Here is a 27954-nt window from a genome sequence, read left to right as displayed (position 1 = left end):
GAATTAGCTTTTTTGAACATTTAAAATGTCTATTCGCATCACTAAAAATCAGTCAAGAGTTTACATTTTATTGATAATTTGGTTTGGAAAAGGTTCCATATGTCACCAGTTGAAGATGAAGAAGAGTTCAAAAAGGTTTCTATAAGCAAAATGGTTCTTCAATGAAAACAAACTCGAGAAAAAGAAAGAGAAAGAGAAAGAGAAAGAGAAAGAGAAAGAGAAAGAGAAAGAGAAAGAGAAAGAGAAAGAGAAAGAGAAAGAGTGTGTAACACAAGCACACACAAACAACAACCATCACACACAGAGTGAATGTGAGGAACTTAAATATACAGTGATAATGAGGAGATGACAAACAGGTGTGATGATCTGATGAGTCTCCATGACAACTGATGAGTGGCGGGAAAATCAAACAAAGGAACACATGTGATGAATGAAAACAAACTAAAAGGTTATGAAGGTGAAACTCAAGATGAATAATATAATATAATATAATATAATATAATATAATATAATATATATTTACAACCGTGAGCAATAGTGTTATTTACTGCAATACTAGATCTGTTTTTACTACTACTGTTACTACAAAAAAAATCTTTTGGGGCCAAAAATGCAGGGAGCTCTGAAAACACTACTGAATGATTCAAATTAATCATTTTTTGGAGTGCGCTACATTTAAAATGTCTATTCACAGCACAGTATGGTTATAAAATCAGTCAGGCATTTTGTCTACCACAGAAATAGCAGGCAGAGAGAGTATGTGTAAGAGCATCCTCACGATTCTTTCTGTAAATGAAGAAATGGGGGCAGAGCTCACAGGAGAAACATTAGAGCTCATTATCAAACTCATATTGCAGCATAAAAAAGAAGAGAAATTCTTACCACATGGAGGATCTTATTTTCGGTTTCATAGACGGCGCAGTCCTGCAAAGAGGAGAGGTAAGATATTACTGTCATTTAACCAGTTTAGGCCTCTCATGTACACACACAGAGCGTTTGAGAAAACATTTACTGAGCAAAATATGAGATAATCTTTCAAACAGCTGGGTCACTGTGAAATGTCTCTCTCTCTCTCTTTCAGATGCTGATCTAATGTAGGAAGGTTGAACAGAGGAGAGCCCCAGGCTCAATTTAACATTCAGGCTCTGATGGAGACATTTCAAGGAGCTCCCGAGGTTCCCGCTGGGGGCCGGGACTGCTATGAAAGTTCATGGAAAAATAGCAAATCTGCCATTTGATTGTGTTTGTACAGGTGTCATATACAGTACAGTAAGTCCTACATGAAGTGTATACATACACAGGGAATTTTCTACAGTTATTTGCTTATCTATTGGTCACAAGGAGATTAATTTTATCAGGTACATTGATTGTTATTATTATAACCTGACACTAGATGTGTCTACACTGGAATTAACAGTTTGAGCGGGTCTATACAATTGTTGAGGCTGTACATTCAGAATGTTCACTAACCGTGGACCAATCAAATGTGAGCTTGACGTCAGATATCAGCCACGGTAAAATAGAAGAACTTTACGTCCAATATAAAGTTAATTGGTATAAAACAGGCATTGAACAGGCTATTTTACAGTAGCATAACTATTTTAAACTTTATTTTCAATGAAAATCCAAAAATCGCTTTGAATTAGGCATTTTAGAATAATTATACTATACTGTTTACCACTGTTTTTTTATTTTTTTTTATTAAGAAATAATACTTTTATTCAGCAGGGATGAATTCAATTGATCAAAAGTGTCAGTTAAGAGATTTATAATGTTTAATATAAATAAATAAATATAATGTATAATCTCTATTTCAAATGAATGCTGCTCTTTTGAACTCTCTATTCATTAAAGAATAATGTAATGAACATAATGATTGTCTTCTGTAGTCTTCTGCCTTTGAAGTTGTTTCATAATTCATGAACTAACATTGACAGTGATTAAACTGAATTAAATCAACACTGAACTAAATTGAGCTGAATAATGATTATCTTCTGTAGAGCTGCTTTAAAGCTGAATCAAATTTGTTTCATAATTGATGAACTTTGCAACATCGACAACAATTTTGCACTTCTACCGCTTTACAGAAACCATTGTGACATTTTTACTGAATAAGGCTGTTATTAAGTGTTTTTTTGAAGCAGCCAAGTAAGTCATTTAATATTCTTAATAGACCTTAAATAATTCATAAATGGTCAGTGTATTATATGCATCAACCAAATGGCGTGATATAGTTTTCTATTCATGGGACAAATGTCCATAATAAAACTTAGAAAAATTACATTGGGTGAGGACATTTGGTCCATGGACAGACAAACAAGACTATAAATCCCTGCTTAGTATATATGGATACATTGAGCATTTATGAAATATTAAAGAAAACTAGCCATCAGCCGTCACCATGGCAACACCCACACTCGGATTCATGTATCCATCACTGACCCCCCAAACCCAACAATGCCAGTAGGAGGTCATGATTCTCTTTTTAAAGAAATATGTCTCCGTTTCTGCAGCATCTTAGTGAGAGAGTATATTTTTTTGTCATCCTCTTTGGTGCTCTCACATGCACCTCTTCCCTTTCATCACAATAAAGTAATAACCAGCCCTCACACCTTAGACTCTCGCACAGCAAAAGCCTTGAGAGAGAGAGCGAAAGAAAAGAGTGTTCCCGAGAAATGAAACCGCATTGATTCACTTCCCTTTCGAGCACCCCTGAGCATATCCGTACCTATTCTCCAGTGCTGTCACTCAAGCCATCGATCATCACGCAGAACGAGAGTGCATATTTATGTGTAATTAGGACTTAAAGGAGAACTCCGGTCAATTTTAACATTGAGCTCATTTTTTTGTACATTTGGAGTGCTGTCAATACAGAGAACAACGACAAAAATCGGTGTTTCCTACACCGTGTTATCCTCTTTTTAAAATTTGCACCCTGTTGACTTCAATGGGGCAAGTTTTAAACCTGCTTTTAGCCTCTTAACATCCTTGATGTGTCATTACAAGTGCACAGCTAATGTGAGTGATTCCTTCAGAGTGATCACGGGTGAATCTGACTGCAGTAGATGTGAAAGATATTAATAAAAATGATGTTATTTCAGCCAGCGCACATACCTGTATTTACATCCTGTTTTCGGTCGAAGTCCATAGTAATCGATTGCCGAGTTCACGCGCGTGATCATAGGTAACTAAACCTATGCGTGTGAACTCGACAATTGATTACTATGGGCTTCGACCAAAAACAGGAGTCAACAGGGTGCAAATTTTAAAAAGAGGATAACACGGTGTAGGCAACACCGATTTTTGTCGTTGTTCTCTGTACTGACAGCACTCCAAATTTACAAAAAAATGAGCTCAATGTTAAAATTGACCGGAGTTCTCCTTTAAGGTGCACTTAAGACACGTGCATTCTCATGTCACAGCATAGTGTCTAAAGAGATAGTTCACATAAAAAAAATGAAATTGTGTCATTATTTATTCATGCTCATGTTGATCCAAAGTCCAAACCCAAATTCATTTCTTCTTTTACACACAAAAAAAGTCTTTTTTTGAGGAAAATTAAACAGGGACTGAAACTGTCAAACACAAAAAAAGTAACATAGTTTTTTTTAATTATACTACTATTTTAAATTGTAATAATAAATCACAATTTTACTATTTTTACTGTATTTTTGACCAAATAAATGCAACCTTAGTGAGCATGGGAGACTTTTAAAAATTATATATCTTACTGACACCAAACCTCTGAACGATAGTGTTAATAAATACTATTTAATAAATTAAATGTATTGTTAGTACTGCTATAACTGCTTATAAACATGATTGGAAATGCAACCCAATTTCCAGAAAAGTTGGGACATTTTGTAAAATGCGTTTAAAACCACAATCTGTGATTTGTTAATCCTCTTCAATTTCCAATGTTTTCACTGACCAACTTTATTGTATTTTGTAAATATAAACAAATTTTGATTTTGATGGCTACAACACACCCCCAAAAAGTTGGGACAGGGGCAAAATAAAAGTGAAAAGATTATATAATATCGAAGTTAAACTTTTTTTTTATAATTAGCTGGTGAATTGGTAATAATAGGTGAGGGAATCGTGTTTGGGTATAAAAGAGCTTCTCAGTCATTGCAAGCAAAGACGGGTCATGGCTCACCACTTTGTGCCAAATGTCATGAGAGAATTGTCAACCAATTTCAAAATCACATTTCTCAATGCAAGATAGCAAAGAATTTATGTCTTTCACCATCTAAAATACATAATATTGTGAAAAGATTCAGCTAAACCAGAGAAATCTCAGTACATGTAGAGCAAGGCAGGAGACCTCCATTGAATGTGTGTGACCTTTGAGCCCTCAGACAGCACTGCATGAGAAACAGTCATGCTGCTCAGTTAAATATACCCACATGGCCTCTGGAGTACTTTGGAAAACCGGTCACTTAACACAGTCTGACGCTGCATCAAGAAATGCCACTCAAATCTCTGTTTCGCAAGGAGAAAGCTACACATCTGTTCAATGCAGAGATACCGCGAGTTCTCTGGGCCCGAGCTCATCTCAGATGGGCCAAAAGACATGGATGTAAGACACTGACATGGAGGCGTATATTGGGATTGTACAGACACATTTAATGGCATCAAGATGTCATCTTGGGAAGCAAGACAATGCCAGGCCTCATTCTGCACATGCTAAAACAGAGTGGTTTCTAGACACACTACACAGTAGACTGGATGTGCCTGACTGCCAGGCAGAAGTCCAGCTCTGTCACTTATTGAACACATGATGTGCGGCCCATCATGAAAAGGAGAATCAGACAACGACGACCACGGACTGTTGAGCAGCTGTCTTGTATCAGACGAGATTGGGCTTGCAAAACTGCAACAATTAGAATCCTCAATTCCCAAACATTTAAGTGTAATTAAAAGGAAAGATGATGTGAGACAGTGGTAAACATGCTTTTGGTCAACTTTTTTGGAGTGTGTAGCAGCAATCAAATTCAAAATGTGTTTATATTTACAAAATACAATAAAGTTTATCAGTGAAAACACTGGAAATCTTTTCTTTGTACTTGTCAGTTAAATATGGGTTCAATAAACAATTCAACAAATCACAGATTCTTGATTTTATCCCAACTTCACTGAAAAGATCAGACTCAAAAGAACAATTTATCCACAAATCAAATGTTGCACAACATGCCAAGGAGAGCTCTGTGGATGAATACATATTACAGTTTTGGTCTGTTTATAACAAAGCTGTTATATGGCTTTGGAAGACTTGAAATATATGTGCAGATGGACACTTTTATGGTGTTGTTAGGTTGCTTTTTTTTTCTTCTGGAGCAGCCACAGACCTTATTCACTCTCATTGTATTGAAAACACTCATGTTCCATGGAAGAAAGTTAGAATCTTTGGAACAAAAGAAGTAAAAAATTATACATTTTCATTTTTGGATAAACCATTACTTTAAATCATGAGAAGACACCACACACAGCGAAACAGTGAGAGAGAGAAACTAAGATGGAGGTAATAGTGATGCCAGCAGGGGGCGCTCATCCATACAAGCGATGTAAGCTATAATGCAATAATTTAGAAATGAGGACTGTCATTAAAGCTTGTTTAGGTGGTTGACTAGCGACTAGTCAGTGGTAGACTACCAGTGGATAAATCAGATGGTCAAGCAGGTTTTTGGAACATGTTAGGCTGGCACAAGATCGTCTACCAGCTCAGTCAGGTTCTAACCAGTCCATCTGGTCATCTAAACCTGTTTGAATTATCTTGAATCAGGTAGAAACCAGCTAGCATGTTCCAAAAACACTCCTGCTAACTTAAAATGGTTTTATTTGGGAAAAAAAGGATTATGAACTAATCTCACAGGGGCCGATCTGGGAAAAGGACCTCTGCTGGTCCTGACTGCTCAATACTAGTTGCATTAGTTGAGATTAGAACCAGATCTCTGGCTTCAACGCTGTAATCGCTCCTGGATTAAGAGAGAGTTTGCGCAGTGCTCAGGCTGAGCTGGCTGTGACAGACTCATCCATTTAATGCTGCTCTTGCTGGCCATGATCCTCTGACCCTCCCAAAAATGATCTGCTGGGTACAGACACATACTAACACACACTAGCATGCACATGACTGCAGCAGCCTTGAATCCTTCTCCTTTCTCGTGTTTCTCTTTTGTCTAGAATGATTGTTTCAGACTGATCAAGTTTCCCTTCCTGCTCTGCTCTAAAGGACTACATTACCCATGATGCATTCAGAAACAAATGAGCTGTAGTTCTTGACATCCTCATAGTGGTTTTAAAAACCTCTTTATAACATGTGGAAGAACGTAAAAGGAGCAGATATGTGAGAGGTTTAAATTCATTTCATATTAATATATGAAACGTGCACTCCTTTCATCGTTTTCATCATTAAAAAATTATGTAATAGATATTAATATGAGATTGGTGTGGGTACAAAGGCCTATAACTGTGTCGTCTTTAAAAGTTTAGTGAATAATTATTCAGCAAGGATGCATTAAATTAATCAAAAGTAACTGTAAAGAGATTATAATGTTACAAAAGATATAAATTTCAAATAAATGCTGTTCTTTTTAACTTTCTACGGTATTCATCAAAGTATCCTAAAAAAGTACTGTATCACAGTTTCCACAAAAATATTAAGCAGCACAACTGTTTTAAACATTGATAACAATAAGGAATGTTTCTTGAGCAACTAATATGCATATTATCATGTGACATTGATTAATTTTAAAATGTATAAAAAAAATTACAGTACAATACACTATACAAATTTTTAATAATAAAGTTTAAAGTTTTCAGTTAGTAAAAAAGTTTTAATTTAATAAAAGTAAATATTTTCCAGATCATTTAACAATTTTCAGTGACAATAAAAAACGACATATTTAATTTTGGAAACTGAAACTGTATTTATTTATTGAAATGAAAATATACAGCTGCCTCAAGATTTTATGTTTTAGTCCCTCATCATCATATTTGGCACAAATGAAAACCCCCTCACTACACCAATCTCAGAGCTAAATCTGCTCTGAAAGTCCTTCTCCATAGCTAGACTACAGCCATATATAACCTACATAAATATTTCAAAGAATTTCCCCAGTTGAATTAGACTCAGAAATGTTGTTTCCATTCAATGTGTTAGCATCTAATATGAGAGTGTTTGATTTAATTGGTTTGGTCAATGAATGTCATTACCTGTTGTACTATGGTAGTGAGTTCCAGGCACAGCTGGATCACGTTGTTCCGGGTCATGGAATAATCTGTTACGGCAGCGAACGGTGACCTGCAAAAGAAGTAGCACCTGGAATTAACCGTTAGATTATTCTTAGAGCCAGACCCACAAGATAGACAATTTGAGTGTGTGTGCTTGTAAACTTTAGATATGTGTCGGTGTGTGCTGTGCTATAGGTTATCCCCGTTGGTCGTGAATGTACTCCAGACCCAGTTTCTCTCTTTCTGTGAGTGACGAAGTGAATGTGGGTCATGTGTATTGAGGCTGTGTGCTATATATACAGGGCTGTAGGAACATTGGTTCATCGTTTCCATCTTGTCTCTAAATATTCCTCTAAGACCGCTGGGAATACCAACTCACGCAAACCCAGAAGCCCCTCACAATTTAAGAAACTCTAACAATCTTTCACCGTTGGGCTAAAAATCGTTCATTCAAAGACCCCACAAGTGCTCTTATACCACCCGAACACACATTCCTGAGTCAAACTCTCTTCTCTAAACAGGATTTGAGATGCAGCTCTAGGCGAATACCAAATCCCCATTCAAAACTCAACTCTTAAATGTCAGCGACTTCGCTTGATTCCCAAATATCACTTTGCGGTGATAGTACAGCAACAGCGTCTGACCCCGGTTAAAGGACACCTGTCAGCAAGCATGAACGCAGTGGACAGACGCTTCACGAGAACTGTCTGAAAGAAACCTGAGGGGCTGGAGAGGGAGGGAGAGACAAAGAAATGATAGCAGCAAGAAAATAAGAAAAAGCTCAAAAACAAGTCATCCGAGCTAGTCTGCGAGACACTGAAATCTATGCAGCTCACTCGATTCTCTCCAGGATTGACTAGACTTCATTACATCCAACCTTTGCTCTTTAGAAGCATTTGAGCACACGCCGCCATCTGGACACGAAGGCTCCAGGCTGACAGGAAATCCGTCAGTTGGGCAAAAAAGACCACTACCATCTCCTCAAGGCCAGGCCTCAAAGTTTCACCTCTTCCTGCTCCAGTTTTTCGATCAATGCATGAGAGTCTGGGTGCTTTTGTAATTGCTTATGTGCTGCTGTCTGTCTTCATTTAAAAAGATACTTTTACACACGGAGAGAGGATCCGAACACTTTCAGCTCCTATCTGAACAAATCAATGAAAAAGCATTAGCACTAATAATGTCAGGGCATTTACATTTATACATTTGGCAGATGCTTTTATCCAAAGCAACTTCAAGGTATACATTTTAGCAGTTCACATTCTCCCTGGGAATCAAACACGTGACCTTGGTATTGCTAGCGCCGTGCTCTACTGTTTGAGCTACAGAAAAGAGTCAGGAACCTTTATCTAGGTATAATGATTACACCATAAATAGTAAATATGGGTATCTATAGTGGGGCACCATCAAGAAATCTGAGGCTGATATTGAGGCTAGAATTCAAGTTCTATTCAGAATTATTCAGTACGAAAGGCTTATTTAGGCCAGAATTTGAAAAGGAGTGAGTTTGAAACCAGCTGAGCTGAGTGTAATATCCAAAATTATAGACCTCAGTTAGAATAAATGGTAAATTTAAAGTGACACAAATGAAAATGAGACTGTGAGGGATGGAAGTACACTGCGTTCGCAATGTTCTGCATAGAGGTTGAACATTCAGTCTTTTCACAAACTTCAAATGACATTATAAGTGTTTTGTCGCCTGAATTATCAACAATCAATATGGCGAGTACTGATCTATTATGCCTCTTACAGGGATAGTTCAGGAAATTGGAATTTTTTCAATAATTACTCACCCTGATTTCGTTCCATAAATTCAATCTGTTCATCATCTAAAACGGTCAATTCATACAGATTAATTTCACGATCTCTTTGAAGCGCCAAAGCGTCAGTTGAGTAGCTGTCAATGGAGGGACAGAAATCGCTCAGGTTTCATCAAAAAGATCTTCATTTGTGTTCTGAAGATGAACGAAAGTTTTACGGGTTTGGAACGACATTAGGGTAAGTAATGAATGCCAGAATTTTCATTTTTGGGTGAACTAACCCTTTTAATGTAATCGAAGGGTTAACAAACCTGTCAGAACTTCCCCTGCATTTTTCAATAAGCCCCTCCCACATGGAGCTCTGCCCACAGTGAATGAAAATGAGGAAAAGCCCACAACAAACCCAACAGAAGTAGCCAGATATCATTAAACGATGATCACCGGCTTGGCAAGTGGCAAGGAGAGCTGGTGTCAGCCTGGATGGATATCAACCAATAACACTTAAGGGACCGAGACTCTCAAGTCAGTCATAATGTCTCTTGGCTTCAGATCCATTCACCTGCGTTAGTGTAACTCTGTTCGTTCCTCCCTCCATCTCTCTATCTCTCTCTCTCTCTGAGTTCCTTCTGTTCTTCCACTATGTCTGCAGGGGAGACGACAGCTCTACTGGGGACTGTTTTGGCAGAGAAGAAAGGCCGGGAAGCGTAATTAGGCCATCATTAATGAAAGCGGGGAACGAAGCACCCCTCCCACCCGGTGGCCTTGTTCCTACAGTGTACGTTCCTGATAATGGATACTGAAACTCAGAAACCTCCCTAACCCAAACACTGACTGGCTACAAGATCACCTTAGTCAGCAAGCCGTGAGCTGGTGTGGATTAGCGCTCTCAGCTTGATCCCAATCCAGACTGGGCCAATGTGAACTGTGTGTGATACTGTATGGACCGCTCTCGGGTCCAGGATCAGAAAGCGGGGTTTCGGGTGTCTGGGCACAGCAACAGAGAGATGGCGTTCTCAGTGGGGTGTAGCTGAGAGGAAATCAAATGCCGTCTGATGGAAAGGGTCCTACTGTGCGGTGCTGTCCCAGTCCAGAGCTTCAAGCCAGGCTCAGTACCAGAGGGAGCTGGACCGAGTAAAGCAACTGGGTGCCAAAGGGATCCTTCAGCACAAACCACCCACTTGATTTACATTCATTGCAAAATTAAAAAGTAGAAATATTGCAGCACTACAGTCTATAACTTAAGTGTTTTATGAGGGGTTTTATAATGACAGCGATTTGCAGCGACAAAGCAACAAAGTTAAGCAGAATTCAAATTTATGATAATAAGAAGCAAAGCAGTACAACGAGCACACATTTGTCTACTGTCAGCACTGTTTAATACACTTTAACATGTCAGGTTTCAAAAATAATGTTTTTTTTTTCTTTTTCTGGCCAAGTTTTCATTTTTTGTATTTATTTTAACTGATCCCAACAACAAAATAAAGATTAAGATGTTCACCAATGCATTTTTATACTTTAATTGGACAAAATTCGGTTCACTTTTTTTTTTTACAAAAACAAAATGTATTAAAAAGCATTAAATAATTTATACAGCTATAATTTAACAAAATCATAAACACATCTTTGCTTTAAAAAACAATGGAATACGGTGCAAAATCAGTAACTGATCGATAATATTATCTTGGTGACAAATCAGCAGAATTTGCAATAATCTACAAGACAAAAAGTAAAACAGTGGTTCTCAACCAGGGCCCTATCAAGCTTCCAAAGGGGCCAAAAGATATCTTACAATTATTTTATTTATAATTTATTAATATTAATATATATATTAATACAGTCTAATGCAAAAAATCTACATGCAGTCAAGAGCTAATATAAATTTATATTAATTTTTTCCCTCAATAACTTTTGTTTTTATTGAAGAACTGTTTCAAACAACCGCTGGACAGAAATGTTCCAGTTCTTACTTTCCTCACATCTCTCTTTCTTTCTCTCTCTCTGCTCATCAATATATCATAATAATAATTATAATAAGGTTTATTTATAAAGCGCCTTTATAAAGCGGAGATAACATAAACAGCATCAAACATAAGTAGGCTATGCATCACATAGTACATACAAATATAGAGTAACAAAAAAGCAGAACACTAAACAGAGGAGGGTTGGAAATACTGTGAGAAAAGATTGAGTTGTGATTTGAATGAGGATATAGTAGATGTGTCACGAAGAGTTGGAGGAAGAGAATTCCAGAGTTTCGGAGCCACAGCACTGAATAGAGTTAGGAGGTGAATAATAGTGCAAAGTGCAGATACATAATTGGGAGCAAGTCCATGAAGACATTTAAAAGTTAACAAGAGAACTTTATACTGAATGCGGAGAGGAACCAGTATCCAATGTAGATTATAGAGCAAAGGAGTAATGTGATCAGATTTCTTGACTTGATTGATGACTTTGGCAGCAGAATTTTGAACATATTGTAGTCTAATGATTCATAAAGAAATCACTATGAACAGAAGCAATGCGCAATCTAGACCCGAAAGAAGCGGAAGTTACTGAGAGAGAAAGAGTCAGGGTTATATAAGACCTTTTATGTACCTCTATGTACCTGATTGCTGAGGGTTGGAACACAAATCAACATGATTGAATTTGAACAGACAAAAGCTGGCCTCGTGCACACTAAACAAGAGACCCCAAGTCGCTAACTACTGTCCACCCTGCAACACAGAAGTTGTGACTCTAATTCTAAGTGCCATCCCTTGACGGGAGGGAAGACCGTGCACAAAATGATTTGCCGAACAGGAAATGTTCCTGGATCAACACCCTCTGTCATTCTCATTCCAGGAATAACATTTGAGGAATCACAACCGTATCTCTGAGCCGAAGCCCAAAATCAGAGGCCTTCCTTAAGGAACAACAAAGGATGCCAATACAGGAATACAAACTAATCCATAAACTAATTCATACAAATAATAAAACTCTCATAATTTCATGATATACACTACCATTCAAAAGTCTGGGGTCGATACGATTTTTTTATGTTTTTTGAAAGAAGTCTCTTATGCTCACCAAGGCTGCATTTATTTGATCAAAAATACAGTAAAAAAAAAATGGGCAAAGCTGAATTTTTCAGCAGCCGTTATTCTAATCTTCAGTGTCACATGATTCACAAAACATTTCTTACTTTATAAATGTGCTGTGCTGATTGATATTTCTGTGGAAATCATTCTACTTTTGATGAACAGAAAGTTTAAAAGAAAAGCTTAGAATTAGAAATATGTCTTTGTCACTTTTGATCAATTTAATGCATCCTCACTGAATAAAGGCATTCATTTCTTTCAAAAGAAATCGTACTTACTTGCAGCTCTAGATCTACCACTATCAAGTCACCAGAATTCACAGTCAGTTACTCGTGTCACAACAGCATTTATCTGACCATCAACAACAAAAGATGACATAAGACCCCGGATTTCAGGAGAAGACCCCTATTAACCTTTAAGGTCATGCTTCTTCAATCTTTATCTGATGTCAAACATCCTTTTCTCTGGTGTTTGAGAAAGTAGTTTTTCTAGTAGTGAAAGGGTACTGAATTTGGCTATACCCCAACTTGACACATCAATGTGGAATTCGAAATCAATTATCAAGTATGTATTAATTCATGTATTGATTCAGTGTGTATGCGGCTCTTAGCAGGACTAACCTATCCAGCCAGGCCAGAAGGCTCTTAGCGGCAGCGATGAGGTCCACCACAGAGGTGAGGAAATCGTTGGGCAGCTTGCGGGTTGTCCGACCATCATAATGGCCGCTGCGTCTGCGGCCCGTGATGAAGTTCTGCAGGTTTTTGGCGGAGGCATTGAGCTTGTGAGAAAGAGTTTTCAGGTTTTCTGTCTCCAGCCCATAGTTCTGTCAAACAGAGATAAAGAAAATGAAATGCTTTAGAGACAAAACTCCAACAATTGTAGGAATGACTCAATCAGAACATCGCTTTTTGTTTTCCCACTGTTCTTTTCAGTGTCCCTTTTTCATGATTCTCCTCTCTCTGTTTTCAATTTTATTGTGCATTATTGGCATGACAGAAGTTATAGTTTTCTAAAACTAGATAAGGAACGGTCATGAAAACAAATTTTGAATGTTACTTGACAAAGGCTTGCCAAATAAGAATAAATTAATTTAACATTAATTTAACAATACATTTAAAAAGTTAAATACTTATTTTACTAAAAAATACAATAAATATAGAAAAAATTAACAAAATTAGTAACAATAAAATAAAATTGCCAATCACTTAATTTAAGAAAGAATAAATAACTTCAGTAATTAACAAGGTTAAACTAAAGAGCATAAATTTGGTAATAGAGACAGGCACAAATCACATCACTCACTGGCAGACACACACTCTCTCTCTCTCTCTCTCTCTCTCTCTCTCTCTCTCTCTCTCTCTCTCTCTCTCTCTCTCTCTCTCTCTCTCACTCACTCAAACCCTCAAAGATCACTCAGAGATCCCAAATGAATATTCAGCACCTGGCAGAGAGAGAGAAAGAGAGTGAGCGCTTCATATGTAGAGGTGTGTTGAGTGGGTGGAGACAGAACATAAAGTTCAGAGTATGAATAATGCACTGAGAGTCTCTGCTGCCAGCTGATAGGAGCTTACACACGCCTCACTCCTCTGTGAGATAAAGCAATCAGCTCAGACAAATCTGCATATCTATATCTGACAAAACCATGTCAGAAAAAAAAAGCCAAAAAGCACACTAGTTATCACATACAGATATAGGCGTCTTTGGCATAGGACGTAAAAAAAAAATGAAATTGCAAATTAATTTGCTATGTTTGTGTTGGATAGAGGTCGCGCCAGGTGCCTTTGGCAGGGTACCAAAGTAGGCTACCTTGTTCCTGCATAAAGAGTAGGGATCAAGGAGCGAAGGCTGATCAAAAGCAGCATTATGCACACACATTCAGGAGAAGGAACACACACATTAGTCCAATAACTTCTATCCATAAACCTTACACTCACAGAAATATTTTTTGCATTATTAGGTGACCGGTGTCAAATTTGATGCTACAATTCTCTCTCCTATCCCATGGTAGTAAGCAGAACAACATATTACTGTAAAGGTACAATATGTCATAATTTTAGATTCAAATATCCAAAAACCACTAGAACAATGTTATATATTTTGTTGAACTTTAACTATTCTAAAAGTTTCCAACATTGTTTAAATTCTGAGAATTAATTGTTGTTATATAGCTCAACACATTTAGTCTTATTGTTTGATTCTCTTGATTTCTTCTTGATTTACCACAATTAACATGTCTGTGCCATGCCTCAGAGACAACACTATTTTGTCAAGTGGCTAACATAGCATAATCAGAAAGAGTATTTGTAGTATTTGTAGTAACTGTAATACACAGTTATCCACCATACAATATATTTTTTAATTATTTGCATGCCATTTAGCAACACAAGTCATCCAGCTTTTATTAATGTGATATTATAATATCGATCTAGCTTACTGCAATGTACAAGTGTCTCATACCAGCCACTAAGCAAACACACAGAGTAACATTATAATATAACTTTCAACTAACACACTCGAATTTATTTTTAGTAGGAGGGTTTTGATCAAGTAAAACAGAGCTGCATTACCCCACAATTTTAATTTGTCAAATAAAGTGACCTATATGAGTAGTAATTCAGCACTTGTGGCTATTTCATATGATGAATTTAAGTGTTCAAACATAACTATAACAAAGTTCAGGGAAGAAGGAGGCGGACATTAAATGTAACTTTAATCATAAAATAACCATAAACAACAAAACTAAAGGAGCAGCAGCTGAATGCGGCATACAAGCATTAAAACAGCAACGTAAAATGTCCCAGGCTCTCAGCCATCCCCTGCTTCATACCACAGTAACGTTAATAAAACTTGAACACGTTAACTAATCCATGAACATGATTTCACTAGTCCTGTTGGATTGCTTTCCATCCGCTGTGGAGATGAAGACGACAACTCCAATGATTCCACACTCATTCACGGCGTCATCAAGCTACGCCTTTGTTATTGTTTTGACTAATGACCTCTAGTGATGAAACTTACATACTGTGGCTTTATCGGGGCTATATGTAGAATTCAGAGACCGTTGTTATTAGCGACACCGGTGGCCGTTAAGTGAACTGCAGCCGGCAATTTACTGCTCTGCTTGTGCACACGTAACAAACAAGAGACTGAGCGTTTAATAAAAAAGTATACATATTCCTACACTATTAGAGGATGATTTAACTGATGAATAAAAAGCTATATATATATATACAGTATATACTGTTTATGTGTGCGCAGTGTTGGGGAGTAACGGAATACATGTACCGGAGTTACGTATTCAGAATACAAATTATGAGTAACTGTATTCCGTTACAGTTACAATTTAAATAGTTGGTATTTAGAATACAGTTACATTGTTGAAATCAATGGATAACATGACGATACTTCTCTGTTTCACGAGTTTATTCACTCTCTAAATAAATTAAGGCAACTCCATGCATTTCCCAGAAAATATATAAATATATATAATATGGCAAAATATATATATATATATTTTTGTAATTCTGTGAATTACACTACGCAAAACAAAAGTAATACTACTCACCGGATGAAGAAGGGTTGGCTCTCCACAGAACATAAAATATTCATTTTATTTAATTTTTCGTATTCGCATTTATGAGGAAAAAACAATGTTACGGTCGTGAGAGTTCTCCGTTACGGACGTGAGCGCTAGAAAGCGGCACTAAAAGACTGCTTTAAAACTTTAACAGAGACCTCAAACAGAAAGCACAAAGCCTTTCTTTAAAGTGAATTTCGTTTTGTATTAATTGTATCTTAATTTTAATCAATGTTTCATCAACCAATCGCCTGAATTTAATAAGAAGCAGACAACAGATAATCAGGACACGGAGGCGCCGGCGCGTGAACTGGAGCCTAAATGAACGCCCGTTTCACACATACTCTGTTTGCAGTGCGTATGCGGTGCGTATTTTTTTCCGTAACAGGTTAACAGGTTAGAGCTTTCACACTGCACGTCTGTCGATCCGTTCCAGTTGCGGTGCGTATACAGCAGTGCAGAGATCGTTTCCGCAGAGATCGTTTTGTATTTTTGGGCATGTATTCTGTTTTCTGTAACGAAATACATTTTGAAAGTATCCTTCTCAACACTGTGTGTGCGTGCATTTAATTGTATTATTAGTAGTAGTAGTAGTAGTAGAAGCATTGTTATTGTTATTAGTATTATTACTAGTATTAGTATTAGTATGACTTTTCTCAAGAGTTGGTCACAAAACATGTTTATGGCTTAAAAAATCACTCCAAATAATGTCTTAATAGAAATAATACAAATGACAAATGCAAAATGGTATCTGTGATGGCTGGGTTTAGAGGCTGAAAATAGAAAATATTATGAATTCAGCATAAAACAACAGAAGTCAATGGAAAGAGCCCACCATGATAGAAAAATGTGTGTGTGTGTGTGTATGTGTGCGTGTGCGTGTGTGTGTGTGTGTGTGTTAAAGAGTGCAATGTGCATCAATTTCAGTAGGGCCTATCTCCTCTCACATCAGCAGGAGATCGATCAGAGTAATGTGCTCCAACTCGTCCGAAGAACAAATCCCACACACGCACTCACGAAGTACAAGAACAGGTAATAAACACACCTGCAACACTAAAACAGGTTTGTACAACATACACACAGACTCACAAAAGATACATTAATCAGCTTCAGAGTAGTGGGAGACTTGCACAGAAGATGTGTGTGTGGTGGTGCTGGTGGTGGTGCTGGTGGTGGTGGTGTGGGGGGGGGCATTCATGCAGCAGATAACACACACCACAATGACAGAAAGATAAAGCAATTGGAAGGGGAAGAGTGAGATAAACAAATATGTGAGAGAATGACAGCTTTTTAGAGTTTAGAGAGACAGGAAAGGAGAGAGTGGGCCGCTCTGTGTCTCTGAGGTCAATATGCTGTCAAACAATAAAGACTCAACAGTTCTCTGGCTTCCATCAATATTTGTGTGCAAGTTTGTATCTAAGACGGTTTCAAAGACACCTTACAGTGGGGAAACAGGGCACATCACGTCTTATTCACTTATGCTTATTTTTATACCATTATGGCACTTTTTGTATGTTTTACATCTAATATTTATATTTTATTATTTCAGCTTAATCTTAACCAGCAGACGTAGTCTTCAATATGACACAGATTTGAAATGATGTTTTCTTTTCATCTTTCAGTCATTAAAAAGTTTAATTTTGATACTCTCGACATTAAAAGCTGCAAATGAGATTCGAGAGCTAAAAATGTCAGGGATAGTTCACTCTCAAATTAAAATGCTATCGTCATTTACTCACCCTCATGTTGTTCCAAACCTATTTCCTTCCATGGAATGACATTTTTGAGTGAACTATCCCTTATGCTCATTGTATGGAAAAGAGCAGTAGGGACATTCTGCAAAATATCTAATTTTGTGTGCAGTTTCAGTGAAATACAGCTAATTTCATACGCACATGTCTACAGGCTGACATTCACACACACACACACACAGGCTGTGTAACGTGAATGTCATCAGCTCTGATTTTGGGGTCAGCGTTCAGAACAGATAGAGAGCACAGCAAAGTCATCTATTTATGATTAGCGCTCTCCTAAATGTCAGCAGCACAGGCCAGTGGTTCACAGTCACTCACAAAACCTCACACTCATTATAGTCCACCTTGTGTTAGAAATCTCACAGATCAGGAAAAGGCAACAAGAAACATGTCTGATAGAAAGACAAGACAGGTCGAAGCGAAGATGGAAAAAGAGTCAAACATAAAAAGGACAAGGATAAAGGCTGAGGAGAGACTCAGGATGTTGAGACGGCTCACACGGACGCGATAAACATCATCCTGTCGTCTGTTCCCTCCCGTCATGTTGCTGACATTCTGAAAGCGTGGGCTGGTAAGTCATTGTTTTAATACCTCAACTGAGAGATTCGAGAGAGAGGAAGTGGAGGAGAGAGAGAGAGAATTAGATGGAAAGCTAGTTATTAAATGCTAGATAATGTAAAAGGCTCAAGCGGTGCAGAGCAAATTTCAGCCTAAATCCTTTCCCATCTCCCACACTGTCTGTACTCTTGGTACCGTTTTTGAAAATCATTTTCAAGCAGTCGAACATCTCACAGCAATAAAAAATAGTCAAGAGACACACATGCACACAGAGCAGTAACAGAATAAGGAACAAGCTAGCAAAAAGCCTAATTTAAATACTGATTGAGTGACATTTTAAGAACAAATCTGAGGAAATCTTTCCCAGGAGAACATTAGTATCATCTTATAAAATTGAAGCTGCAACTCTTAAATCTTCTAACTTTTAAGAGAGCATGAAATGGCATTTGAAACTTCCTTCATCTCCGTAATGTGAGGTTATTCAAAGTGAAATTGAATATTAATTTGAGTGGATTGTAAAAAAGAGGCTCCAATACTATTAATATTATTATTATTTTATATTTCTTTATATTATTGTTAAATTAAAAATAGTCATATAAATAAATCATGGATTACCAGAAAATACGGTAACACTTTATTTCGATAGTCCACGTTAGACATTCTATAAGTAACTTTGCAACTACATGTCAACTACCTGTCATTAGAGTATTAGTAGACTGTCCGCTTAATATTTGCTAACACTTTATTTTGTTGGTCCCCAAATAGACATTCTACTGACTATAAGTAACTTGGCAACTACAAGTCAACTTATTCTACTAACCCGAACCCTAACACCTAACCATAACCTAACAGTCTACTGAAAGTTTACTAGTTTACAAGTTACTCATAGTTAGTAGAATGTCTAAAGTGGACTATCAAAATAAAGTGGAACCGAAAATTCTGTCAATGACGGATGTGTTGTGTCATAAATTACATAAATAAATGGTGGGGCAAGAGTTAATAAATAAGTAAATAGAGCCTTTTTAAATTTTTAACATTGTCATTCATTGTTAGTATATGCAAACAAACATTTTTGTAGTCTTTTCAGAATGTGATCATCTTTTTTCTCAAAGTGATATCTCTATATCTTTGTTAACATTGTGCAGTAGATGACTCCACTGGTGTCTGCCAACAAATAAGAAAATAGAGTCATTGGTTACTTTTGTTACATTATGTAATATTATTAATTTTCATTTTAAGTTATTAGATTATGTTTCTCTTTTTCTGATATATTGTGTAAAAGACCAGGTAAACGTAATAAATAAGTAAATAAAATTAGTCTGCTGTCATTCATTGGCAGTCGAAAATGCAAACAAGTGTTTTTAGCCTTTTCAGAATGCGATATTGTTTTTCTCTATAAGTGACATCTCTATATCTTTGTCAACATTGTGCAGTAGGGGACTCTGTGTCCACCATGCTGACAGAGTGTTGAACAGCAGATGTTGGATCAAGCGTATAAAGAAAGGCTCTCACCAGAGCGCACAGCAGGTCCACAGCTTCCAGGATCAGCTCTTGGTGTCCGATGCGGGACACCCCTAGATCCTCCAGCTCCTGATGGGTGATCCTCAGCAGCTGATCACCTCCTACCTTCTCCCGTTCAAAGTTCTTTATATACTGCTGCAAGCAGTCATCCAGACCTGTAGAGACATTAAGAAAACATCAACAATCTAACCCTGACTCACTTTGCAAAGATTAGAACATCACAAATCATCCCGAAGCCATGGGATTTATGGTTAAAGTGCCCAAAAGATAGGAAAGATGGGAGAAGTTCCCCTTAATACAGCAGTACATTTACAGCTTGTACGAGACAATGATACATCATCCAATATATTAATGAAAATATATTGAAACATTTGCAACTGTTATTGTTATTGCACAAAAAGGTTTACTGTCATCTGATTCAGTTTAACAAACTATGTTTGTAATGTATTTTTTATATTGCAGTCTACTTCATTTAAATGTCTATTTAAATGTCTGAAACCTAAAATAAACATTGTGTGGTTGAAAACACTGAATAGATGTGATATATGAAAAGCACTGAGCGTCTCTGCCTCAGCGCCAGCCAAAGAGCAAAATCACTTAAAACACGGTAAGTCTATCCCTCACAGCCTCGCTTTTATACCTGTCATGACGCTGCTCTGAATAAGGTCTATAACAGGCATTTAGAAAAAGAGTGAATATTCATTTTATACCAACTAAATGAATTACTGTGTCCATAATTCCCTTATTAACAAAATATATATCCAACAAAAATGAAGAGATCACTTTTATCCACTTGCAAAAAAATATAGAACTGTTGAGATGGAATAAAAATCACACAAAGGTTAATGTTCAATTTAAAAAAGAAAAAATCAAGAATAAGAGCATAAACATAATAAACAATAAAAGTATCTAATATTACCCACACCCCCTTGCGTGAAGATACTGGTAAATGAAGCACTGACCTGGTTTCTGTTACAGAGCAAATGAGTAATGCAGATGCTGTTGAACATTTAATAATTGCTCATCAAAGCTTTAATAGTGGACAAGAGCAAGGTCTCTGAAATAAATATTTATGCATATTCTGTTGATTAATTTCAGAAACATTGCACTTGACCACTATTAATGATTAACAGAGCCATTTTGATATCTACATTGTACTGTAATTATCTAAGTAAACATTAAAATGAATATTGCCATAAACAAGATTCAGATCCACTTTGGTGTAATTTATTTCAAAACACTTTAGTTAACTTAAAGCAGCTGTAACTGATAATAAACTATAATGTCATCAGAGCTGTCCATAGCAAATGCAGCACCAAATCCTAATAAATGCATCTGCTTCAGATTCTGTTAACCCCAAAATCAGCAATGACAAAGACACACTGGGCTGCCACACTTATACATTATGACTGAGTCAACAACCTGTATTCCGCCCTAACAATGTCGCATATCCATCAAACTGACAGTAAATGACAGCTAAGCAACATCATAACCTCTAAGCTTTCCCATGTTTGAGGGAGAGGTTCATTAGATGGACAGAATCGCCACTGTCCCAAAAAAGTGCACGTAAATAGAATTTGTGTGGGAGCGTAATAAAGTTTCCCTTTCGTGGTCACTCCGAGTTACGTCGGATGACGACGATTGGGGTTTCGCTTAGAAGCCTATCACCTTCGAGTATATAAAACGAGCCAATGGCAATGAAATGCCATGGGTCTGCGGAATTTGCATAGCGTAACTCCGCCCGCCGCAGGGGGTATATAAGGAAGTACGCTGCACAATGCAGACATGCTTTCGCTTCGGAGCCGAGAACTTCTCCACTCCTGCAAGCCAAAGATTCTGAGTTAGTCTTCTCTTACCTTCGAGACGAGCGAGCTCTCCGGTGTTGGTGTGACGGCGATTTCAGCGAGTGCACACTTCCCTGCTGATCTTGTCAGTGATCTGACAGTTAGTGTGATTTCTCCCTGTTCGCTTCAACATCCGCGGAGTTTTCCTCTCACAAAAAGAGCATTGCATGTGGCACGTCTTTTTAAAGATGTCTCGCCCGTGCACTTCTGGTTGTGGTCGCGATGTATTTTCTCCTGATGGGCACAATCTCTGCTTAGCGTGTTTGGGCGTTGATCACGCTGAAGCAGCGTTTGTGGATGATTCATGTTCTCATTGCGGGAACATGACCATCTCCATGCTGCGGTCGAGACTCAATGAGCTCATCAGAGCGAGAGTCCCCTCATCCACACCCCGATCTACGGTCTCCCCGAGAGGCTGTACTTCGGCTGGTGGCCAGGGTGACCTGAGGGTATCTGTGTGGGACAAACCGCCGATACGTCCACGGTCCACACACCCCTCTTCAGCATTGGTACCCGCGAGCGTGCAAATCGAAACCGCCGGTCCCTCTACGGAGGCCCCGCGCGTTTCGTTTGGCGTTCCACAGGAGGATGCAATGTCGATCACTGCATCACAAGGTGGGCATGAGTCCTCGGGAAGTGAGGATTCGGCTGTGTTGCCGCCCTCGGGCGTGCCAGCATTGCCCGAGTCTGATCCCGAGCTGACTGCCATGCTTTCCCGGGCAGCCGCGGCCATTGGGCTCGAGTGGTCCCCGCCGCCCGATCCAGTGCGCTCGCGGCTGGATGATTGGTTTTTGGGAGCGGCCGCTGACATTCGTCGCCGCCCAACCCCAATACCATTCTTCCCGGAAGTGCATGAGGAAGTCACGCGGTCCTGGAAGGCTCCCATGTCTTCCCGCGATCGTTCGTCGGCTTTCTCCGCCTTTCCTCCCCTCGATAGAGCTGATGCTTGTGGGTACACTGGGATTCCCACGGTTGAACGTTCTGTCGCGATGCAGCTGTGTCCGGCAGGCGCTTCATCACGTGGTGATCCTAAGCACCCGTCCAAAGCCTGTGGATTCTCGTCCACTCTCGTGGCGAAGTCTTACAGTGCGGCGGGACAGGCAGCTGCCTCTTTGCATGCCATGGCCATTCTGCAGGTCTACCAGGCCCAGATGCTTCGTGACATGCACGAGGGCAGGACAGACCCAGGGCTCGTTGATGAGCTGCGCGCCGCCACCGACCTCGCTCTCCGAGCGACGAAGGTGACCGCGCGCTCCCTGGGTTTGGTGATGTCCACAGCTGTGGTCCAGGAGAGACATCTCTGGCTGAACCTGGCTGATATGTGTGAGCCCGAGCGGACTCGTCTGCTGGATGCTCCCATATCCCAGGCCGGCCTTTTCGGCGGTGCGGTCGAGGATTTTGCCCAACAGTTCTCGACCGCCCAGAAGCAGACTGAGGCTATCAAACACATTCTGCCCCGACGCTCTGCTGCTCAGCCGTCGGCACAGAATCCTCAGCCTGCTCGCCGCCGAGGGCGCCCTCCCGCGGCCGCCCCTCCCGCACGGCCCCAGCAGCAACCTTCACCCGGGCCGCGTTGTGGAGGGAGCCGCAGGCAGGCGCCACAGCCCTCTCCAGCCCCGCCGCCCGCTAAACGCCAGGCCGAGCGGCGCTCCTGAGACGGGCTGCTCAGGGTTGGCTTCAATTCTGTCCCAGGAGCTGGTAGCAGGGCCACTCCTTCCCCCGGTGGAGGGCCGGGGGAGAATCTTTTGTTCTCCACTCCCCGCTGCTCGTCCAACGACGAGCAGTACTTTGATGTGGTTGAAGACAGAATTGAATTCCCCAATCCTGAGCCGACAGAGTCCGAGGGCCGCAGTGCGCGCCACCCTCGGGTCCCGCCACTGCCGCCCTCCTCTGTCCCAGAGGTGTGGGATGACAGCACGCGCCGCCCACGGGCCACGCTCCTCTCATCCCCCTCTGTCGCCAGACCCCTGCCAGAGCACGCCCCCGTGGGACGCGCGCCCTCCCCTGGCCTCCTCTGGCAGGACGCGGTTAATGACCGTGCCCCCGCACAGGGCCGCTATGCCACCCTCGCCGGTGCCGGTCATTCCGCCTCGCTGCCCCACCGACGGTACGTCTGTGGTTCGTATGACCCCGCTGGTGCACTTTCTGGAGGCCTGGCTAGAGCTTCCCAGACTGTCCCGCTGGGTCGCGAGAACCATCAGGCTCGGCTACGCGATTCAGTTCGCGAGATCTCCTCCCCGCTTCAGGGGAGTCCGCTTCACTATGGTCGGTGGCAATGCCCCTGTCATGAGAGCGGAGGTCGCCACCCTGCTGGCGAAGGGTGCGATCGAGATTGTCCCTCCAGCCGAAATGAAGTCCGGCTTCTACAGCCCTTACTTCATTGTACCCAAGAAGTCCGGTGGGTTACGGCCAATCCTCGACCTGCGCGTCTTGAACCGCTCCCTTCACAGGCTGCCATTCAAGATGCTCACGGCCAAACACATCCTCCAGTGTGTGCGGCCGCAGGATTGGTTTGCAGCGATCGACCTGAAGGACGCCTACTTCCATGTCTCCATTTTACCTCGACACAGACCGTTTCTACGGTTTGCTTTCGAGGGGCAGGCATACCAGTACGCGGTTCTCCCTTTCGGGCTAGCCCTGTCCCCTCGCGTCTTTACGAAGGTCGTCGAGGCAGCCCTTGTTCCCCTCCGGGAACACGGGGTTCGCATCCTGAACTATCTCGACGACTGGCTGATCCTAGCTCACTCTCGAGACCAGGTTTGCGAACACAGGGACCTAGTGCTCCGGCACCTAGTCCGTCTGGGCCTTCGGGTCAACTGGGAGAAGAGCAAACTCTGCCCCGTGCAGAGGATCTCTTTTCTCGGTATGGAGATCGACTCGGTCGCCATGTGCGCGCAGCTTACGAGCGAGCGCGCGCAGTCACTGCTGACTTGTCTTCGTCAGTTCGAGGGCAAGAGTGCGGTTCCACTGAAACTTTTTCAGAGGCTCCTGGGGCATATGGCATCCGCAGCCGCAGTAACGCCGCTGGGATTGCTTCATATGAGACCGCTTCAGCTTTGGCTTCGCGATCGAGTCCCGAGGTGGGCATGGCAACACGGCACGCTCCAAGTCCCAGTGACTCCAGCCTGCCGTCAGACCTTCACCCCGTGGGCGAACCTCAGTTTTCTACGGGCCGGAGTGCCCTTAGAACGAGTTTCCCGGCATGTTGTTGTATCAACAGATGCCTCCAACACGGGCTGGGGCGCCATGTGCAATGGTCATGCTGCCGCGGGCTCCTGGACAGGACCCCAGCGCCTTTGGCATGTCAATTGCCTCGAGTTGCTGGCTGTACGTCTCGCCCTGCACCGCTTCCATGCGCTGCTCAGGGGTCAGCACGTACTAGTCCGATCAGACAATACCGCAACAGTAGCGTACATCAACCATCAAGGTGGTCTACGCTCCCGCCGTATGTCGCAACTCGCTCGCCACCTCCTCATATGGAGTCAGAAGCATCTGAGGTCGCTTCGAGCCATTTATATCCCGGGACACCTGAACCAGGCGGCCGACGAGCTGTCTCGAGTTCGGCCTCTCGCTGGAGAATGGCGACTCCATCCCCGGACGGTTCAGCTGATTTGGGATCAGTTCGGCGACGCACAGGTAGACCTGTTTGCCTCCCACGACTCGTCCCATTGCGACCTGTTTTATTCCCTGACCGAGGGCACGCTCGGCACGGATGCACTGGCGCACAGCTGGCCGCGGGGCCTACGCAAGTATGCGTTTCCCCCAGTGAGCCTTCTTACGCAGACCTTGCGCAAGATCAGGGAGGACGAGGAGCAGGTCATTTTGGTTGCCCCGTATTGGCCCAACCGGACCTGGTTCTCCGAACTAGTACTCCTCGCGACAGCACCTCCCTGGCCAATTCCTCTGAGGAAGGACCTCCTTTCTCAGGGACGGGGCACCTTATGGCACCCTCGTCCCGATCTTTGGAACCTCCACGTGTGGCTCCTGGACGGGACAAGGCAGGTTTGAGTACCCTACCACCTGCGGTGGTGGCTACCATCACTTCCGCTAGAGCATCGTCCACGAGACATGCCTATGCGTTGAAGTGGAACCTCTTCGTCAACTGGTGTTCTTCTAAACATCAAGAACCCACGAAATGCCCGATCAGTGTCGTGCTTTCCTTCCTGCAAGAAGGGTTGGAGCGAAGGCTGTCTCCCTCCACCCTGAAAGTGTATGTTGCCGCCATTGCCGCACATCACGAAGCAGTTGAAGGTAAGTCTCTGGGAAAGCACGACCTGATCGTCAGGTTCCTGAGGGGAGCGAGGAGACTAAATCCTCCTCGTCCTCCCCTCGTTCCCTCTTGGGACCTCTCAGTGGTTCTAACTGCCCTGCAGAGTGCTCCCTTTGAGCCTTTGCAATCAGTGGAGCTTAAGTTCCTGTCAATGAAGACAGCGCTCCTGGTTGCATTGGCCTCCATCAAGAGGGTAGGGGACCTGCAGGCATTTTCGGTTGACGAAGCGTGCCTGGAATTCGGGCCGGCTGACTCTCACGTGATCCTGAGACCCCGGCTTGGATATGTGCCCAAGGTTCCTACCACACCCTTTCGAGACCAGGTAGTGAACCTGCAAGCGCTGCCCTTGGAGGAGGCAGACCCAGCCTTGGCACTGCTCTGTCCAGTACGCGCCCTCCGTGCTTACGTAGACAGAACGCGGTGTTTCAGGACCTCAGACCAGCTCTTTGTCTGTCATGGTGGGAAGCTGAAGGGAAAGGCTCTCTCAAAGCAAAGGTTATCTCACTGGATAGTGGATACCATTGCTTTGGCATACCAGCAGCAAGGTCGTCCGTGCCCCCTTGGTGTGAAAGCCCACTCCACACGTAGTGTCGCTTCCTCTTGGGCTCTAGCGCATGGCGCCTCGCTAACAGACATTTGTAGAGCTGCAGGCTGGGCGACACCCAACACATTCGCGAGATTCTATAATCTCCGCGTAGAGCCAGTTTCTTCTCATGTACTCGCTTCAACCAGCCGGTGCTAGATTCTGCTCAGGTGTCTTCGCTTGCTCGCCATTCCTCTCCACGGACGGGATACGTGCGATTTTCTTCTCAGGTGAGTCTGATAAGCTCTGAGTTTCCTCCAGCACTGGTGACGTCAACGCCTGAGTTATGCCAATCTGCCATAACGCAGCTTTTGCGCTTGACTAGGTGCCTCCATGTGCATGGTCCCCCCTCTGGGCGACCCCCACATGTGTATTCCACTGTAAGTCTCCTTGTGAGCGTGTGTCTTTCCCTTGGCAAGCCACCTTGCCAACCCTGGGGTTTAAAATTCCACCTGCGGCTGGACTCCCCAGTGATTCTCCATATGCATCCCTCTGGGTCATATGTGTATTCTAAGTCCCCCCCATCAATGGCTGGGCATGATTGCATATTTCTCTCTGGAGATATGCTTCCCAGTGTACCTTGGTATCCCTGTGTTAAGTAGGACTCCTTCGTTCGTGCTAGTCTCACAACAGGGAGCTCAGACTTACGCAGGGCACTGGAAGACAGCCGAGGTGGCGTGATTAGACTGGAACCCCAATCGTCGTCATCCGACGTAACTCGGAGTGACCACGAAAGGGAACGTCTCGGTTACGGTTGTAACCCTCGTTCCCTGAGTGGGAACGGAGACGTTACGTCTTCCTGCCACTTCCGCTGTACCGCTGAAAAACGCCTGGGGCCAGTCTCGGCTCCTCAGCGAAGGCATGTCTGCATTGTGCAGCGTACTTCCTTATATACCCCCTGCGGCGGGCGGAGTTACGCTATGCAAATTCCGCAGACCCATGGCATTTCATTGCCATTGGCTCGTTTTATATACTCGAAGGTGATAGGCTTCTAAGCGAAACCCCAATCGTCGTCATCCGACGTAACGTCTCCGTTCCCACTCAGGGAACGAGGGTTACAACCGTAACCGAGACGTTGTTTAAATGAGACAATTTTGAAATCTACATTCTAGAAAAAGGTTCAATGGGGGTTAACGTAGAACCTTAGGGTTCTTGACTCAATTTTAAAAAACCCTTTATGCCAAAAAAGTTTCTATATAATGAGAAAAAGGTAGGCTATTCTTCATGGGCTTTCAATAAAACTGGGCTGCCTATGCAATAGAAAGGTGAACCAATTTTTGAAATTGGTGCTATCTGACTAGAAAAGGGCTGATGTCTTTCCTTATAGGTAACACACTGTGCTGGACATGTTGTCATCCAAGGCCACTACCAGCTTGCTATGGATACGCTTAACCAGTCAAATACCGCCTTGCTTTAGTAGGAAAAACATCTTAGCAACCTTTTAGTCGTAATTGTTTCCGGGTGCAAGAATTCAAAGAGTAAACATTTAGCAGGAGCGAGTTATTTTCCGGTTTCCAGTGAACAATCTACCGCATTGGTAGCGGCTAAAGGCTGTAAAGAATCGTAAATATGGAACACTGCGACGGAAAATCTGAAAAGCCTCAGTGTTTGTAGTCAACATTTCAAAACTGGATGGCAAACACAGTATTTTAGGCCAAATGGAGGGGAAAAAACTGCAAGAGACTGCTGTTCTGTCAGTTCCACCAAACCAAAACGCTGTCGCGTATAGATGTAAGCAAGATGTTCTCATAGTGTTCCATTTTTCCCATAATGCTGTTTA

General features: G+C 41.8%; 1 protein-coding gene across 10 annotated transcripts in view; it reads right to left on the bottom strand.

Annotated features, from left to right (window-relative positions):
* cnksr2a (connector enhancer of kinase suppressor of Ras 2a) overlaps positions 1-27954 on the bottom strand; it is a 94622-nt gene that overhangs the window by 51278 nt on the left and 15390 nt on the right. For 7 of the 10 annotated variants that reach the window (XM_084398365.1, XM_084398364.1, XM_084398356.1 and 4 more), the window contains exons 2-5: positions 19469-19632; positions 12688-12890; positions 7216-7321; positions 883-924 (exon numbers count right to left, since the gene is read on the bottom strand). In XM_084398365.1, the coding sequence (XP_084254491.1) occupies positions 883-924; positions 7216-7321; positions 12688-12890; positions 19469-19632 (515 nt within the window). The remainder of the gene's footprint in view (positions 1-882; positions 925-7215; positions 7322-12687; positions 12891-19468; positions 19633-27954) is intronic. The other 3 variants (XM_084398361.1, XM_084398362.1, XM_084398363.1) reach the window with 1 other exon arrangement.

This window comes from Rutilus rutilus (genome assembly GCF_951802725.1).
Source record: "Rutilus rutilus genome assembly, chromosome: 24".
NCBI lineage: Eukaryota > Metazoa > Chordata > Actinopteri > Cypriniformes > Leuciscidae > Rutilus > Rutilus rutilus.
The sequence above is the reverse complement of the archived record's forward strand: the minus strand, read 5'-3'. Positions and strand labels throughout refer to the sequence as shown.